The sequence below is a fragment of the Saprolegnia diclina genome, assembly GCF_000281045.1.
Source record: "Saprolegnia diclina VS20 unplaced genomic scaffold supercont1.43, whole genome shotgun sequence".
Lineage (NCBI taxonomy): Eukaryota > Oomycota > Saprolegniomycetes > Saprolegniales > Saprolegniaceae > Saprolegnia > Saprolegnia diclina.
This window is the reverse complement of record NW_008246110.1, coordinates 398,008-414,059: the sequence shown is the minus strand read 5'-3', so window position 1 is coordinate 414,059 and position 16,052 is coordinate 398,008. Positions and strand designations below refer to the sequence as shown.

Here is a 16,052-nt window from a genome sequence, read left to right as displayed (position 1 = left end):
GTCAATCGTCCCACGCGCGGCTGTCTGCGTGACGGGGCAGCCCGCGTCCGTGTCAGTCGCGCGCCCCGAATCAGAAGCGGGGCGCCGCCATCTGCGGAGCGCCATGATATCTTGACAACCAGAACAAAACAAGAATGCATATCGAAGGGACACGATGGCCGATTAGCTTCATGCGCTCCGAGTGACGCCAGCATCATACGCAGTGCTTGCCTGTGCCCGCCCGCGTCGTGCAATGTACACATACCGACGTTGCACGAGACGAAGATGATGCGATTACCGATCCTGCGCTCGACTACGTGCCGTCCATATCACTGTCCACAATAATGTCGTCGTCGTCGACTGTCTCAAGCGCCGACGCGTCGATGGCCACGGACCGTCCATGGCTGAGCCAGCGCTGGTAGGGCACAATGTCGCGGTGCAACGCTGCACCTGTCCACGACAGCGCGTCAGTGCGAGACGGGCAAAGCGTTATGGGTACCCGTGTGGCGCGACGCAAACGCCGCCTGCGCCTGTGCACGCACGTGGCGCGACGCGGCGTCGACAGCGTACGTGGTCGGGCGCGCAATCGGGCGAAACGCGTGCGGCGCAGGGTGCGCGTTGGCCACGCGAATCGCTCGCTCGACGAGCGTCTTGCCGAGCTGCTGGGTCGCGTGGTAGTACTACGAGATACCACCCCATCATCATCCTCATCATCCTCCTCATCCTCATGGCAGGCCTCCCGTCGCAGCCATCGATGACAGTGGCAACGTACATTGGCATTCGATCGGTCCTTGTACGCACTGCGCAAGAGCACGTCCGTGGCGCTAAACGTCTCGAACGCAGCGTATACGTCTTCAATCTCGGTGAAGACGTCAATGCAGTTGTGATGGACGGTCGCGAGCACGTGCGCAGACTCGAGCGTGCACTCGCGCAGCACGTCGTCGTCATGGTGGTCTAGCGATACCAATAGATATCCCTTCGTATTGCCTCCGCTTTGAACAGGTATATATGTACCTTTGGGATGCAAGACGCGCCCGATCAAGTGAAAATCTGAAGCAAACGAGTCGCGGGCGCGGACGTCTTCCTTTGGTTTGGACGACGAAGCGGCTTTGCGCTGGAACTGCAGCGTGTTGACCGCGTGCCGAAGGTCGCCATGGCTCTGCTCGACGATCGCCGAAAGCTGCGAGCTCGACACGTGCACGTTTTCGCGCGCAGCGATGCGGCCGAGGTACTTCTTCATCATGCCTAGCACGACACTCGTCCATGCATGTGCAGTGGCGACGCTGTACCGGATGCGACAGGGTTGCAGTGGATCGTATGCGTGAGCGGTGACGCGACGACGTCCGTAGAAAATACCGCTCCGAGCGACGCCGGCGTCACTTTGGTCTCGTGCACGTCGCTGTAGATGATGATGATCGGGTACCGATGGTCGCGTGCGTTCAGGCGGTGCTGGAGCAGTCGCTGGACCTCGTGTCGGTGCTGGTCCAGGAACGCCGGCCACTCCTCGACGAGGATTACATGTTGCTGTGACGGCGACGCACTACTCGCAAACGAGAGGCTAGCGTAGCGCTGGCTGCGCTCGAGAAACGATGCAAAGTCTTCAATGAGCGCGATAGAGCGAGATGATGCACCCAGCGGCCGCACGCCCGACGTATCCTTCCACTGCTTGATGTCGAGATGAAGAGAGGCGGCGGCGGCGCGAACGATGGTCGACTTGCCGACACCGGGTGGGCCGCAGAGAAAGAGGAGTCGCTGGGACCCGAGCGTCTTGCGCTCGACAGCGTGCTGCTGGAGCCATGCAACGACCTCTTGGACCTTTTTCGGGTGGACGCAGAGCTCGTCCATCGTCAACGGCGTGTACTTGTCGTTCCAGAGCTGCTTGCTGGGTAGCTCGAGCTGTGACCTTGCGGGCTTTGCAGGTGCCACGTCGTCGTCGTCATCGCTGTTGCTGTCGATCGTTTCGCTCGGGCGGTGCGGTGGCATGGCCGGCAATGGCACCGAGCTCGAGCTCGAGCGCAGGGCGCCACAGACAGAGCACTTGAGCAACCGGGCGGTGTTGATGAGCGTACACATGCTGCATGTCCATTCCGAGGAAGCTTTCTTCTTGACGGTCGACGCTAGCAGTTTTGATGCAGGAGCCGGTGCAGGTCGCTTGGAGGTAGCCTTGGCCAGTGTGCCTGAACGAGTATTGGTAGTCGTCTCAGGCTGCGTCATCGGCGTCGGCGTTGTCCTCGTCGCAAGCCGTGTCGATGGTCGCTTGGTATCGCACATTTCGCAGCTGCCATCCAGCGCCTTGTTGGCGTACGTACATCGAGGACATTGCCACGTCTCTGGAGCGGGACTACTTGGGGTCGGGTCGGCCTGCGTGAGTCGCTTCCGCTTGCCCTTCTTGCGCCGGTACTCTTCGTCTGAGCTGGTATCCGAGTTATCAAAGAGCCCCTACTTGCCTCGCATGAGAGATCCAGCATCGCAAGCATGGATCGTATGCATAGATCGTGTGGCCGTCGGCGCCTCCATGCCATAGCATGCGCTTCCTTCGCGTGGAAGCGCCATGGCAAGGTCCATGGAGCCGCCGTAGCCTCGACATGCATGCTCGTCGTCTTGGTCCCGTACCCTTGCTGCATCCTCCATCGTCTGCGCTCGGCCGTGGCTTGCGATCCGATCGGCTTCGACGGTGGCGCGGTAACTATCGTATCCGGTTGATTCCGGATAAAACATCTACACCACGTGAAAATCAATTCACACATGTGGTAATTACCAGCGGGACAGGGTTTGCGCAGCCGATCCGGCCGACAGTGCATCGTTGCGACCGATCGATATCCCTTTTACTAATAATAAAAAAGCTAATGAGGCTGCTCCTAAGGGATATGTGCTATTCCGCTCGGGTTCTGAAGCTCGACGATCTAGAATCGGTTTCAAAGCGCCTTCGTCTTTGCGCCGCCGGAGGCCGTGTGTCTGAAGTACGGTACCAAGTTGTAGGTTACGTGGCGGCGCCAAGAATCTTCTGGTTTTATGTCTCCAGTTTGGAGTACCAGACCCAGATCTGGCTGGTTCGGGCACCACATTCGAGGGCAATGGTTCGTCGTACGGTGCGCGAACGTGCCGTCGAAGACGTGGCATCTTCGGGGCGACCGACGCGAACGGCCATGGCGCGCGTCCCCAGTGCCACGGCGTGAGAAACCCGTGGTGTATCCGGAATATCCGGAAACCGTTGCTCGAAGCGCGTGGGTTTCTTTGTTTTTATTTCGAGACATGCCTGATTCACTTGCGCTTTGTATGGAAAGAGACGGTGCCCAATAAAAATACACGGAAGGTTCGATATTTTTTTGATAATACAATGCCGGTCGAAGTTTCTTGCTTTTTGGCGCGCGACAACGGGGCGTCCAAGTGACTTGCCGTTCGTATTGCACTGGCGGCGAGCGATGATTGGAGGGCCCACTTCCAGCAGCCCTGTGATTGGCGAGATCTTTACCTGCGGCCATCCCATACTGAAACCAAGTGTGACGCCGAAGCTGATACTATAAATTGTGTCAGGTCACTTGAAAAATACCCCGCTAAACCCACGAACCGCGGACGACACGCAATAGGAAGATGGAGATCGAAGCGACTGCAGGAGCGCGGGAAGGCCGCGCGCGGTCCCGGAGCGAAGCGACGCTCCATGAGGTACGAGGAAGCCCAGCTGCATGCGGTCGAGGAAGGGCGAGGCTCATCGCGATGTGCGTCTGTAGCCCCGCGGCGATGCGAGCCCCGTGCGCTGCGCGGCCGCCGAGACCATGATGATCCTCTTCATGAACTCGTCCAAGGAAGCGGAAGAGCGCTTGACACAGGAGCAGCAGGACGACATGAAGACGGTCCGAAAGATCCGACCGAAGAAGCAGGCGAGGAAGGCGGTGGCGCCAGCAATGGACGACGTCGAGAACAAGAAGGCGCGGCGACACAGCATGGACGCCAAGCCCAAGGGCAAGCTCTGCGCCAAGAAGGTGCTGCAGCCACTCTCGTGCTTTCATAATGGCAGCGAGACGGCCAAGGCGCTGGGTGCGACCGATAGCATGACGCCACTGGAAGCCGCCCGTGCGCTCCATGACGCGGACGGGACCATGACTTATGGCTCGCCGTACATCAACGAAAACATCCGCGGTAGTCGCTTCATGGGCGAGAACAGCAGCGCGACCGCCGAGAAGCGTGCGCGCAGCCCGGAGCGCGAAGACACGTCGGCCAAGTACCGCTTCACGTCGGACATGAGCCTTTCTCTCGAGGACCAGCTACACATGGTGTCCAACCCGTCGTACAGCCGCAAGGAAAAGTCGCTCGGGCTGCTCTGTGAAAAGTACGTTGTTTCTCACCAACGATAATGGTCGTCACGCGTGGCTGCTCTAGCTTTCTTCGCCTCTACTGCAACGACGACGTCCAGGACGTGTGCTTGGACATTGCCGCCAACAAGCTCGGTATCCTGCGAAGCGCTCTTGCCCATGCTCATGCTCATGTGTCTTGTATAGGCGTCGAGCGGCGACGCATCTACGACATTGTCAATATCCTCGAGAGCATCCACATTGTGAGCCGGAAGCGCAAGAACCTGTACAACTGGCACGGTCTCAAGTCGCTGCCGACGACAATCCACGAAATGAAGGTATCGTCTAACTCCATCTGGCGTCCTCCCACACGCGTCGTCTAGGCGCGGTATGCGCGGACGCCCGAAGCACTCATCGAAGAGTTTGTCGGGTGCAGCGGCGGCGACTACAAGTCGCGCCGGAGGGGCAAGTCGCTCGCGCAGCTCAGCCAGCTCTTTGTCAAGCTCTTCCTCGACAAGGAGCACATTATCATTCCTCTGGACCTCGCGGCCAAGGAGCTCATCGAGCGCGACGACCCGCGTGGCGAAATTGGCGGCAACGTGCTGAAGAGTACGCATGTTCCTAGGCTGTAGCGTCTCATGCTGCGAATGGCGTAGCTAAGATCCGCCGGCTCTACGACATTGCAAACGTCCTCGTGAGCGTCGGCCTCATCGAGAAGGTGCTCGTGCCGCACTGCCGAAAGCCGCTCTTCCGCTGGTTTGGTGGGCGCTTCAACCCAGACAACGCGGCACCTCGGCAATGGGCCGACGACGACGACGACGACCAGCCGTCGACCGCGACGTCGCCCGACTCGAGTGACTCGGAGGCGTACCCGAGCGCGGCGCCCGGTACGCAAACGACGTCCCACCTGTAGGTCACCTTGCATATGTAGCCAGCGGCAGCATGGCGTCCCTCTTCCAAGCCCGGAGTCAAATGCTCGAGAAGGACAACGAGCGTCTCAGCTCGCTCCTCGTGAGCGCGCACGGCGAACTCATTAGCATGAACTCGACGTCGCCGCAGTCGGTCGCGGACTTGCAGCAAGCCGCGGCCGCGTGCATACCCGCGCCGTCCAAGGTCTAGCGACGACCTCTTCGCGCTACTAAGTATATGTATTCCATTCGACAGCTTAAAAGTCCGACATGAGCGACTCCTTGAGGTGCGACGGCGCCCGCGCCCGCGCCCGGGCCTCGAGGAGGTCGCCCAGGAACCGGTAAACAAAGAGCCCGAGCATGATGACGACGAGGCCAATGATGTCGGTCGTGTGCAGTGGCTGGTGCTCGGGCATGAACGAAAACGTAAAGGCGACGTTGCCGAGGGGCACCATGATGGTCATGGCGAGCCAGAGAATGTTGGCCGAGCCAAACTTGAGCATGAGAATGATGAGGATGTTGTAGAGGACGTTGAAGAGCATGTAGATGGTCACGTAGAGCGTCGCCTTCTCGCAGTCGTCTGGGTGGGCAGTCCCCACGATCGTGTTTTCGCCGAGGTAGCACTTCATGCCATCGTAGAGGTTCTCGAGCAAATCGGAGGGTGCTACCGGCGGGCTGCTGATCGAGGCCGCGGGGAACGCCAGCGGGATCGAGAGAAGGAACTGGAAGACCGCGACCCACCCGTTGAGGTACACGACGTCGAGCTCGGCCTCCCCGAGCGCAATCTCCTTGTAGACGCTCGAAAGACACATGGGGATGCAGCTAGCAATCATGACGGCCGCCCAGATGACTGTGTGCTCACCGCCCGACGACGCCTTCATGGAGGGTCCCAAGACGACGAGGAGCCCGGCCGTGACGATGAGCGCGCCCAAGTACTGGAACTTGGAGTACGACGCCTTGAGGAGAAACTTGGAGATGACCATCGAGACGGGAATCGCGGCCTGTCCGAGCAAGATGAGCAGCGACCCGCCGAGGTACGTCGCGGCAAAGATCTGCAAGATACCTACGCCATGGCCATGACATGCCCGTCGCATCGAGGTGCTGTCGTACCGGCCACGCTGTCGAGGGCGCCCATGATGGCAAACTTGCGCTTCGGAATGTGTTGTTGATCCCAGGTGATCGCGCTGCCATACTTGATCATCGGGATGATGTACGCAAAGCTGAGCGGAATCTAGGTCGACCATGATGCGTCGACTTGCTATGCTCGTCATGATCGTACGTAGACAAAGGTGCAGAGGAGGTTGATAAAGTTGGGGTAATTGTGCATCGGGATCGTCTGGAGCTTCTGGAAGACTAAGCAGCATGAGCGGGCATGCAGACGAGGAGGCGAACGTACTCTTGTTGCCGAGGCCGATGACGATGAGCGCGAGGAAGACCAGCGGTAGGCGATGGCTGCTGCTGCTGCTCGCCTTGGCCATCTTGTCCCTTGATCCGAAATGACCACCGCAGAACCGCTGGGTCATCCGGATACGAGGCCGAAGAAGATCGCGCAACTGCAACCCGGACCAAGATGGGCCGCCCCCACCGGCCGACCACCGACCATCAAGAACTACGACCAGCCCAAGTCGATGGTCCATGGCTTAAAGCAGCTACCGATGGCCGCCGTGTGGCTGCACCGAGGCTCGATCCCTGTACAGCCCATTACGTTCTCCTTGCGCAGCAGCTTTGCCCTTTCGCGATGGTCCCTTCGACCATCGGCTACAAGTATGGTCGATTGACAGCAGCCATGGCGAGGTTGATCTCTTCGTTGCGCTGCTGCTGTACATGTAGTACCGGTATGGAGGCCATCATCATCATCATCATCATAAGAAGCACATGGCGTTCGATCATCGAAAAGGTCATCTTCCGCAATCATCTTCGTGGCGATGACGCCGCTGATGCTACGTCGATGGCGACGGAAGCGCCAAGGGAGACGTTCATACCAGCCACTATACCATGTATTCCTCGGATGATGATCCAAGGTATCTCGCCAAGGGGCGCTGCCGGGATTGGCTCTGTCGGCGTTGAGGGCCACAGGTGAGATGGTCGAACGCAATTCATTTGCCAGCGCCAATCATCTGTTCCAATACTAAAATCAAATCTGACAACCGCGATTCTCTGCAATCCAAATGAAAACAACCATATTCACAGGGACAAATCCCATTGTTGAGATTGAGATTGCGTCGGATGGTCCGCGTCAGCGTCGTCGGCCTTGCGTTCTTGGCCGCGCTGGGCATCACTGGGTCCGCCGGCGTCTTCTTGCTGCTCTCGCCGGCCTTCGTGCTCCTATACCTCGTGGGCCACCGCGTGCCACTCGGTCGGCGTATCTTTGCCTTTACGCAGCAGCTCGTCCAGGGCATGTGGCTCGGGAACGCGGCGATTCTCATGGAGAAGTGGCAAGGTATCCACGTCCAAGTCTTCTTGGCCGACGGCAGCGATGCGGTGAAAGCGCAGAAGGACGTGGCCGCGATCCTCTCGGGCGAGCGGGCCATTTGGCTCTCGAACCACCGGACGCGGCTCGATTGGATGCTGCTCTGGAGCTTTGGCCTGCGCATCCACGCGCTGCACCAGCTCAAGATCATCCTCAAGGCGTCGCTCAAGGACGTCCCGATCTTTGGCTGGGCGATGCAAATGTTCCAGTTCATCTTCCTCGTATATCGATGCGCGTCCATGAGAAAGCCTCACTCTCATTCTAGACGCGCCATTGGCAAAACGACCAAGCCTACCTCAACGACGTCCTCGAGCATCTCACAACGACGGCGCCGAACGCGAGCTACCTCCTCTTCCCCGAGGGCACCGACTTGAGCGCGTCGAATCTTGCCAAGAGCAACGCATTCGCGGCCACGAAGGGCAAGCCGCCGCGACACTTTACGCTCTACCCGCGCACGACGGGCTGGACCCATATTGTGCCACGTGTGCGCCACGAGATCGACGCTGTGTACGTGTCCTGTCTCGTTGGCCCCTGCCGCGCTCATCCTTCCTGCGTGCATTTAGGTACGACCTTAGCATGTGCTTTGTCGACCGCGTTCCCGGCCAGCGCGCCAACGAGCCCGAGCTCCTCGCGGGTGCGATGCCCAAGGCCATGCACATTTACGTTCGGCGGTTCCCGATCGCCGACTTGCCGAGTGACGCGGATGGCCTCAATGCGTGGATGGAAGCCCGGTACGCCGAGAAGGAGGCGCTGCTGGCCGAGTGGTACACGCACGCGCGCCCGCCGGCCGACGCCTGCGTCATCTTGGACCACGAGCTCTCGTCGACAACGCACCTCATCCAAGCGTTCTGGGTCCTCCTCTGCGCGATCTTGCTCGCGGCGCTGTACAGCTACAGCTACATGCGGCTCTTTGTCGCGCTCCTCTGCTTGGTCCATGTGACCTTTGCCAAGATGACAACCGGCGTCGATCGCTACCTCATGACATCGTCGTCATAAGAAGACAACTTGTCCATCGTTCCACGCGACAACGTGTCTATGTATGGTGTCCCACAGGTGGATAAGCTACGACAACCAGCGATGGCGCAGGGCCTGCGTCGCCGTGTAGCGCGCCGCCGGGTCCTTCTCGAGGAGGCGCAGAATGAGGTCCTTGGCCGCGTCCGACGCGAGGGACTGCACCTTTTGGCGCGGCCGGGGCACGGGAAACTCGACGGGCATGTGGATCGACGCACTTGGCGGGTAAAACGCAGCGTAGCCAAAGAGCATCTACGCAATGAGTGGGTAGTGTGAGCGCCGAGCCCCGGGGCACGCATGTAGAAGCGACGACCTCGAACAGAACCAAGCCCGCGCTAAACATGTCGACCGCTGTCGAGTAGCACGGCGCGGCCAAGAGCAGCTCGGGCGCTACGCGTCGGTCGAGTTCCGTGCGACAACGAAATATATGGGAGTACCAATGTACCCCGGGGTGCCATACACGCCCGAGAACGGTAGCCCGGCCTCGGCCTTGTTGTAGGCGCGGGCAGCGCCAAAGTCGCACACTTTGAGCGACTCGTTGGCGTCGAGCAGGATGTTTTGGGGCTTGAGGTCGTGGTGCACGATGCGGTGGTCGTGGAGGTACTCAAGCGCGAGGAGGAGTTCGTAGAACAGTCGTTTGCACTCGGCTTCCGGAAGGCCGACGCGGCCAACGCGCTTCTCCAAGCAGCCATTGTCGGCGCGCTCGAGGATAAAGTAGTGCGCATGCTACGACGATACTAACATGATGCCCCGGTGCATGGCATATTGCGATAGCCGACCTCGTCTTGGCACGTATCGATGAGCCGGATGATGTGGGCGTGGCGGCAGCTGCGGTGGATGATCTCTTCGCGGATCACACTCTGCTTCTCTTCGGCCGACTGCAGCACGTACTTGGGAATGATCTTGACGACGACCGACGCATGCGAGGCCATGACTTCGCCATTGTGCACCTAAGAGCGTCCTTTAGCTCGGACGGCAAAGTGCTCAATGGATACCTTGCCGTACGCACCGTTGGCAAACGACTCGCGGATGAGGTACCGGCCGTGCATGGCTTGCTCGCGGGGCGTGAGCGCCGGCGCCGGGGCGCGCGAGCCCGACGGAAGCGATGGCGACTCGCACGCGCATCGGCCGTCGCGCACGTGGTGGCATTTGTCGCACATGACCGTGGCAAGCGCCGTCGAAAAGTCCTTGAGCTCCTGCACGGTCGGCAAGGATCGTTTGCGCGAGCCGAGCTCTGCGTCACGCAGCGCTGTCGAGCGCAGTGGCTTGACGTCGTCGTCAAAGTCGCTCATGCTGGCGGCGCGGGCGGGGCGGGCTGTCGGCATGGGCGGTGCCAGCAAGGTCGTCGGGTCGACGGCGCGCCGCGTGCGCCGGCTCACGACAATGTGCTCGCGCGGGACGCGGCAGAGCACGCCGTTGACCAAGATGTCGGTGTGGTCGGTCATCTCGGGCTTGCTGTGGCTGCGCTGGAACCTGCGCCATGGGCTCAGCGGTCCATCGGGGACGGCCGTCGCCATGTCGTCGTCGCAAAGAAGATTGAACACCCAATTGGAGATTCCGTGTTTACAACCCTCTATAACTGTTTTAAACAGGACAATCTGTATCCATCACAGGTCATGTCACTCGATACTATTATGCATTGCGCCTGCTGTTTTATACATCCAATGGTAATTGTGTTGCATTGGATGTGGGGCCGTTGCGACCTCCGATTGGTTGAAAAGCGCTGCATTTTGTTGGGGCTTCATTGACACAGTAAGCTTACCAGAATCTGAATCTGGCCCACGTCTCGACCAGACGGGGCACGCGGTGCTGATGAAGTTGGCTGCAGTGGGCGAGTGCCACCGCAGCAATAGCAAGCAACTGGTTACTGCTGCTATGACGTCTTACTACGACGAGTGATGAGCTTGATGGCAGCTCAAATGACGTCGCTTTGGTCACGCCTACACCTAGACACTCATGATGCAGTCTTGAGTCATCGTGAAGATAGCGATCGAGGCGGGATCCCTACAGTGCCGTCGTGAGCTCGTCACCCTGTGCACCTGCCAGCAGCCCCGAGCACACGATGCAATGTTCCCGCCACATCGAGCAAGCAACAGAAGAAGGGTGGTTCCCTGGGTGATTGCTGTCGACGAGCTCTGTCGACATTCGAACGCTAAGCTCAGTCAGTGATTGAGCATACCAGTCAGCTGGGCGATAGTAGCGCGCCAGTGCTACTACGTCTCCACAGCACCCAGCGTGTAGAGGATGGCGTCGTTCCCAAACACTAGTTCACATTCTGGCACCGCTGCTCGACCCTGAGGCAAAACCACAATGTAGCAAGGGGAGCTGCGTCCCTCAAACTTGCGACTTGCCGCCAGTTTATCACCGGAAAGCAGGCAAAATGCTGTGAATTTGCTGCGCGCCACAATCTGGTAAGACGCCACGTGTGTCACCAGATTGCCATTTTTCTGGCAAGGCCGACACGTCCATTTTGGCTTTGATTGTATTGTAATACGGCCATTTTAATGTCTATTCGATTTCCTCATCCATACAACCCAAGGTAATATTATTCTTGATGCACGTGGAATCCAGAATTTTAATTGCGCTTCGATGGCAGACGGCCATGGTTTCGAAATCCGAAAGCACATCGACTCTGTCTGCCACACGCGTAGCCGACCATCATGGGCACGGGCCGCAAGCATCAGCCGGCGTCGCGGACGCCCATCGTCTACTCTGCATGCATCCTCCTCGTCTTCCTCCTCAACTTGTACTACTTTGGCTACGCTGGCAGCGCTAGCCCGCGCCTCAAGCAGCAGGCCGGTGATGCGCCCTCCGTCGCGCTCGCGGCCACGACAACTGCGTCGCAGTGCTGGTTTGACGGGCCCATTGGCCAGCGCGTGCCTACGGAAGACCTCGAGCACTTGAGCCTCCTCCACTCGGCGTGCATGGAAGAGTCGGACGACATCATCACGTGGTACTACGGGTCGCCCGTCAAGGGGCCGTACCCGACGCGGCTCAAGCGCGACGATCCGCGCGTGCTCGACGAGCTCCGCCGCTGCCCGGATATTGACATCTTTTTGCCCAACGGCCTTCGTGGCGCGGGCTACTGCGAAGACGGCGGCGCATACACCAAGTGTAATGGCCTCTCCTCCCTTGCCATCCCATACTGATGTTGATGTCGCATGTGTAGATGGCCACTCGCGCCTCCTGCCGCAATGGGTGTTGGACGACGAGTACTTTGACGCGCAGCGCAACCGTAAGGTGACGTACCACGACCTGTGCCCGCGGACGCCGATCATCTTCTTCAACCACTACTGGCCGTCTCAGCCGTGGCCCAAGCACAAGCCCATGTACTTGATGCCCAACATTGAGATGGGCCAGCTCAAGGCGCCCGACTACTGGAGCGCGGACGTGATCATTTGCAAGTCGCGCGACTGCCACCACCGCGTCACCAAGTGGCTCGAGCAGGAAGGCAATCCGCGTGGCACCGCCGTCTTCTACACGCGGCACACGACCGCCGACATTGCGGGCCATACGTCGCGCAAGCTCGGCCCTGGCGGCGTCAAGCCCAAGGACTATAGCAAGAACATTCGATTCACACACACGGCGGGCGGCAGCGTGAGCAAGGGCACGGACCAGGTCATCGAGTGCTGGCTGTCGCGGCCCGACTTGCCGCCGCTCGACCTCTTTATGAGCCCGGGGCTGTACAACCTCGGGTTTGGCGACAAGTTTGGGGCGCAAATTGCAGCGGCTTCCAACATGAACTTTCACCACACGGGCCTCGACGAGGTGTCGTTCGGGAAGCTGATGGCCGAGGCCGGCTTCTTCCTCTGCGCGAGTACGTGGGAGGGGTATGGCCACTACATCAACCAGGCGCGCGCGGCCGGCGGCGTCATCATCACAACGAACGGCCCGCCGATGAACGAGCTCATCGTGCCGCCGGTCAGTGGCGTGTACGTCGAGACGACCGCTCGCTTCCACCCGCATCAGATTCTGGGCGGCGAGTTTGACGGCGAGCACGGCCTCCGCGACGTGACGGGGCTCAAGGCCGACCACACCAAGGAAGCGCTCTGTGACGCGGTCGACTACGTACTGAGTTTGCCCGAGGCCGACCGCAAGGCGCTCGCGCGTGGCGCCGAGCAGGCGTACCACGACGACACCAAGTTCTTTGCGGCGGCGATGCGCGATCTCCGCGCGTTTGCCCGTGCGCACTTGCACTCGAGCATGACGGCGGCCGAGGTGGCGTCGTCCAAGACGTGGCGGAACATTGCGGCCGACCAGTTCCCGTGCGTTAGCAACGACAACTAGGCGATAGAGACATAATGGCGAGCCTAGTAGCCTCTGCCTAATACACGCCAAGTTTCGTGTATGAGCCACTGAGGTACTATGTCGACTCGCACCAACGACCGGTCTCGGCTCTGGGATCTGATACGGGACGTCGGCAATACCAGAAATCTTGGTCGTACACGGCGGCAAAGCACACGCAGTGACGATGACGTTGCTGTTCTTCATCGTCGGGCCGGCTTGAATTCGACTGGCAGCTCGCCAGGCGACGTCGCCCGATGTCTTGTGTGAGGCTTAGGAGCCCTTCCTCGACACCGCCCGACAGAGACGACTCCAATGCGCCGACTGTGCTTCGAGCCGCAACGAGCCAAGCGATCGATGAAGGACGCAGTGGCCCACCCCATGTGACGGTGTCTGCGTGGAGTGGTGACCTCGCGTTAGGCCATGAGCAGGCGATCGACGCCACCACTCGATCATCAACAAATATGAAAACAACTCGAGTCGTCCTTTGAACCCTACCCCTCTGCAACTATGGAGCGAAGTAGTTCACAGACGTTATTAGTTGGCAAAACGAATAAACTTGGTGCGGTCATCGTTCCACGCGCCACGTTTGGTCTTGGCCGCCGACTCTTTTTCCTTGCTGTACGTCACGTTCACAAGGCCTTGCTCGACGAGCTCGAGGACCTTGGTCTTGAGCTCAATCGCCTGCAACTGCATCGTGAACGTCTCGGGGAACCGGTACGAGAGCCAGAGGTACACGTCAATGATCTTGGCCTTGATCTCGACATCCCGGAGCGCGAGTTCGTTCTTGGGCGCAAACTACACGAGGAGGAATTCACTTTTCAAAATCCAACAACACAAAGGATACCCGCGGGAGGAAGATATCGAGGGGCACTTCGCGGCCTTCGCTGTGCGCCATGACATAGTCGGTAAAGATCTTGCGCGAGAGCGGGTTGCGGAGGTTCACGGGCGCCATGCAAAACGTAAACCGCTCCTGCAAGTCCATCTTCAAGTCGACGAGGAGCGCCGCCGCCTGCTTGATGTCGGCAAACTTGCACATAAAGTAGGCACCGTCGAGGCGCGCGAGCGACACATACTTGTCCTACCATACACATGAGCCTTCTTGACTCGAGGCATCACATACGAGGAGCTGGCCGAGATCGGTCGTCTCGGGCATCTGCTTGGCAAACTCGACCATTTGCTCGGACGTCGGAAAGAGTCCTGCAGCCGTGAGCGCCGATGGCGCTTCATGGTACGCGCCCTGGACGAACGAAAGGTCGTTGGGCGCGAGCGTCGTGGCGAGGCCGTGGCTGTAGTCACTGCCCGAGCGTCCGGCGCGGCCGGCAATTTGCTTGGTCTATCCAGTTCTCATGTGAGACTATTGCAATCGTGCGAGATGGACGGCGCAGTGTACCAAGGACGAGCTAATATCGACCATGTCGGCGCCGTCAAACTTGAGGACACTGTCAAACACAATGCGGCGGATGTTGAGGTTGAGCCCCATCCCGATCGCATCCGACGCCACGAGCACGTCGTAGCCTAGTGGGAGGATCTATGTTTTGTATCAAGTTGGTATCAAGGGCCGCGTACCGTTGTCGGGTTCGTTGAACAAGCGCGCTTGCTGCGACCGTGTCTCGGGCGGCAGCTGGCCGTAGATGATACAGCAGCGGAGCCCCGTGGCCTTTTCGATCTCGTGTTTGATCTGGAACACGCGGCGGCGCGAGAAGCCGACGACGCAGTCGCCCTTGCGGATCTTGGCGTACGAACCGAGCGCCGACTTTTCGATCGAGAGCGGGCTCCGGCGCTCGTACGTCTTGAGCTCAAAGTCGTCGCCGGTCGTTTGAGCAAACTTGCGCACGAGGTCGACCGCTTCCATGGAGCCGCACACGTGAATCTCCTTGGCTTGCAGGCACGAGAGCGCGCTAATAGCAGCATTTTTCACATTAGTAAAAGCCGCCACAGCGAGGATCGAAGTGCGTACCGGGTCCACGCCCAGCCGCGCTCTGGGTCGCCAATCATTTGAATCTCGTCAATGACGGCCACGTCGTACGTCTGGCCGGCGCTGCACATCTCGACGGTACACGCCACGTGCGTCGCCATGGGCACTTCGCGCTTCTCTTCGCCCGTCACGAGCGACGTGTAGACGCCGGCCATGTTAAGCGTCTCGTAAATCTCGAGCGCGAGAAGGCGCAGCGGGCCGCAGTAGAGACCGCCGCCGTCCTCGGCCATCTTGAGCCGCTGGAGAGCTTCGTACGTCTTGCCGCTGTTGGTCGGGCCGCCGTGGTAGATGATCTTGCGCTGGAGCGATCGCGCTTTTGGGAACCACGTGTGCGGCAGCCGGAGATCCGTGAGCTCCTGCAGCGACGCAATGCTCTCGGTGCTGAGCTCGTTCACAAAGCCGTTCATGCGCGCAAACGTAAGGAAGAGCGGGTAAAAGTGGAGCGGCCCCGTGTTGCTCTTGTCGCGAATGTCCTACATTGCGACTTTGCACCGACCGACAAGACGTAGAGTGGCGTACCGAGAGGAACGCAAGCATCTCTTCGTTCGAGTGAAAGTGCGTCGACGGGTTGCTCAGCAACGAGCGGCGAAACTGCGCGGTCGCCGGCGCCCACTCGGCCGGGCTCAACCCCGCAGAGAGTGCCATCGACTTGACTTCGAAGCTGCGCCCAAAGCTCTTGAGGCGGCGCTCGAGGTACTTGCGGTCCGAAGACTCCCACGCCTCAAGGCCTAGCAGCCACAAGGCGTATAAGAGATCGTTCGAAGCGTCGAAGCGAGCCTACTCGGCGTGGCCGACGTCGAGAACGCATGCGTCCACGCTGGCAGGACCGAGCGCGATCGCAGCGCTGCATGCGGAAGGCCATGGACAGCTGGCAGCGCGGAGCGTTGCATGGCGAGCAGCGGCGCCGCATGCGTCAGCGACCGGCGGGCGACGCGGAGCGTGTGGCGGAACATGGCGTCGCTTCTGCTGCGCAACCAACAATTGGCATCGCGAGCGCTCGTGAATCCCGTATCCGGATGCAACGACGCATCTCCTCGGTGATTGGGAGAGAGCATCCGGATATACGAGGCCACTCAACTCAATTGCCTGTGCGTTGAGTTTCGACGATGCTAAGTTCGAAGTTTGAAGTTCGA

General features: G+C 59.7%; 7 protein-coding genes across 8 annotated transcripts; 3 read left to right on the top strand and 4 right to left on the bottom strand.

Annotated features, from left to right (window-relative positions):
• Positions 1 to 135: 135 nt before the first annotated feature.
• On the bottom strand, positions 136 to 2,660 carry SDRG_11726. 2 transcript variants are annotated; one of them, XM_008617777.1, is made up of 6 exons: positions 2,593 to 2,658; positions 1,269 to 2,418; positions 994 to 1,224; positions 752 to 933; positions 479 to 659; positions 136 to 429 (listed from the first exon to the last, which is right to left on the bottom strand). In XM_008617777.1, exons 1-6 carry the CDS (start codon positions 2,608 to 2,610, stop codon positions 293 to 295), a joined length of 1,899 nt encoding a protein of 632 aa, XP_008615999.1. In that variant the 5' UTR covers positions 2,611 to 2,658; the 3' UTR covers positions 136 to 292. The 2 variants fall into 2 exon arrangements, with proteins under 2 accessions (XP_008615999.1, XP_008615998.1); XM_008617776.1 differs by having other exon boundaries at positions 479 to 933; positions 2,593 to 2,660.
• Positions 2,661 to 3,570: 910 nt separating this feature from the next.
• Positions 3,571 to 5,390, top strand: SDRG_11725 (hypothetical protein; the record flags this gene model as incomplete). The annotated part of the gene is made up of 7 exons (XM_008617775.1): positions 3,571 to 3,642; positions 3,708 to 4,306; positions 4,357 to 4,424; positions 4,476 to 4,606; positions 4,652 to 4,877; positions 4,925 to 5,155; positions 5,200 to 5,390. The coding sequence occupies 7 exons, from the start codon at positions 3,571 to 3,573 to the stop codon at positions 5,385 to 5,387; spliced, it is 1,515 nt and encodes a 504-aa protein (XP_008615997.1). The 3' UTR covers positions 5,388 to 5,390.
• Positions 5,391 to 5,395: 5 nt separating this feature from the next.
• Positions 5,396 to 6,745, bottom strand: SDRG_11724 (hypothetical protein). Its single transcript, XM_008617774.1, has 4 exons — positions 6,573 to 6,745; positions 6,456 to 6,529; positions 6,287 to 6,407; positions 5,396 to 6,239 (listed from the first exon to the last, which is right to left on the bottom strand). Exons 1-4 carry the CDS (start codon positions 6,697 to 6,699, stop codon positions 5,434 to 5,436), a joined length of 1,128 nt encoding a protein of 375 aa, XP_008615996.1. The 5' UTR covers positions 6,700 to 6,745; the 3' UTR covers positions 5,396 to 5,433.
• A 621-nt stretch (positions 6,746 to 7,366) lies between these two features.
• On the top strand, positions 7,367 to 8,682 carry SDRG_11723 (hypothetical protein). The gene is made up of 3 exons (XM_008617773.1): positions 7,367 to 7,867; positions 7,912 to 8,153; positions 8,210 to 8,682. The coding sequence occupies exons 1-3, from the start codon at positions 7,403 to 7,405 to the stop codon at positions 8,640 to 8,642; spliced, it is 1,140 nt and encodes a 379-aa protein (XP_008615995.1). The 5' UTR covers positions 7,367 to 7,402; the 3' UTR covers positions 8,643 to 8,682.
• A 26-nt stretch (positions 8,683 to 8,708) lies between these two features.
• Positions 8,709 to 10,174, bottom strand: SDRG_11722 (CAMK protein kinase; the record flags this gene model as incomplete). The annotated part of the gene is made up of 5 exons (XM_008617772.1): positions 8,709 to 8,909; positions 8,971 to 9,047; positions 9,095 to 9,383; positions 9,437 to 9,607; positions 9,653 to 10,174. 5 exons carry the CDS (start codon positions 10,172 to 10,174, stop codon positions 8,709 to 8,711), a joined length of 1,260 nt encoding a protein of 419 aa, XP_008615994.1.
• Positions 10,175 to 11,276: 1,102 nt separating this feature from the next.
• On the top strand, positions 11,277 to 13,037 carry SDRG_11721 (hypothetical protein). The gene is made up of 2 exons (XM_008617771.1): positions 11,277 to 11,771; positions 11,827 to 13,037. Exons 1-2 carry the CDS (start codon positions 11,318 to 11,320, stop codon positions 12,942 to 12,944), a joined length of 1,572 nt encoding a protein of 523 aa, XP_008615993.1. The 5' UTR covers positions 11,277 to 11,317; the 3' UTR covers positions 12,945 to 13,037.
• Positions 13,038 to 13,421: 384 nt separating this feature from the next.
• Positions 13,422 to 15,943, bottom strand: SDRG_11720 (hypothetical protein). The gene is made up of 8 exons (XM_008617770.1): positions 15,701 to 15,943; positions 15,439 to 15,647; positions 14,902 to 15,392; positions 14,511 to 14,842; positions 14,335 to 14,459; positions 14,065 to 14,277; positions 13,789 to 14,022; positions 13,422 to 13,739 (listed from the first exon to the last, which is right to left on the bottom strand). The coding sequence occupies exons 1-8, from the start codon at positions 15,870 to 15,872 to the stop codon at positions 13,479 to 13,481; spliced, it is 2,037 nt and encodes a 678-aa protein (XP_008615992.1). The 5' UTR covers positions 15,873 to 15,943; the 3' UTR covers positions 13,422 to 13,478.
• Between the last annotated feature and the right edge of the window lie 109 nt (positions 15,944 to 16,052).

Coding starts and splice junctions, on each gene's coding strand:
- SDRG_11726 (XM_008617776.1), bottom strand. Junction 934..993: donor GCGCGTCTTGCATCCCAAAG/GTACATATATAC, acceptor TGGTATCGCTAG/ACCACCATGACGACGACGTG. Junction 430..478: donor GTTTGCGTCGCGCCACACGG/GTACCCATAACG, acceptor TGTCGTGGACAG/GTGCAGCGTTGCACCGCGAC.
- SDRG_11724 (XM_008617774.1), bottom strand. CDS start 6,699: ATGACCCAGCGGTTCTGCGGTGGTCATTTCGGATCAAGGGACAAGATG. Junction 6,530..6,572: donor CATCGGCCTCGGCAACAAGA/GTACGTTCGCCT, acceptor CATGCTGCTTAG/TCTTCCAGAAGCTCCAGACG. Junction 6,408..6,455: donor TCCTCTGCACCTTTGTCTAC/GTACGATCATGA, acceptor TGGTCGACCTAG/ATTCCGCTCAGCTTTGCGTA.
- SDRG_11723 (XM_008617773.1), top strand. CDS start 7,403: ATGGTCCGCGTCAGCGTCGTCGGCCTTGCGTTCTTGGCCGCGCTGGGC. Junction 7,868..7,911: donor TGTTCCAGTTCATCTTCCTC/GTATATCGATGC, acceptor CTCTCATTCTAG/ACGCGCCATTGGCAAAACGA. Junction 8,154..8,209: donor CGCCACGAGATCGACGCTGT/GTACGTGTCCTG, acceptor GCGTGCATTTAG/GTACGACCTTAGCATGTGCT.
- SDRG_11721 (XM_008617771.1), top strand. CDS start 11,318: ATGGGCACGGGCCGCAAGCATCAGCCGGCGTCGCGGACGCCCATCGTC. Junction 11,772..11,826: donor CGGCGGCGCATACACCAAGT/GTAATGGCCTCT, acceptor TCGCATGTGTAG/ATGGCCACTCGCGCCTCCTG.
- SDRG_11720 (XM_008617770.1), bottom strand. CDS start 15,872: ATGTTCCGCCACACGCTCCGCGTCGCCCGCCGGTCGCTGACGCATGCG. Junction 14,843..14,901: donor CGCGGCTGGGCGTGGACCCG/GTACGCACTTCG, acceptor TGCTGCTATTAG/CGCGCTCTCGTGCCTGCAAG. Junction 14,023..14,064: donor CCGATCTCGGCCAGCTCCTC/GTATGTGATGCC, acceptor TGTGTATGGTAG/GACAAGTATGTGTCGCTCGC.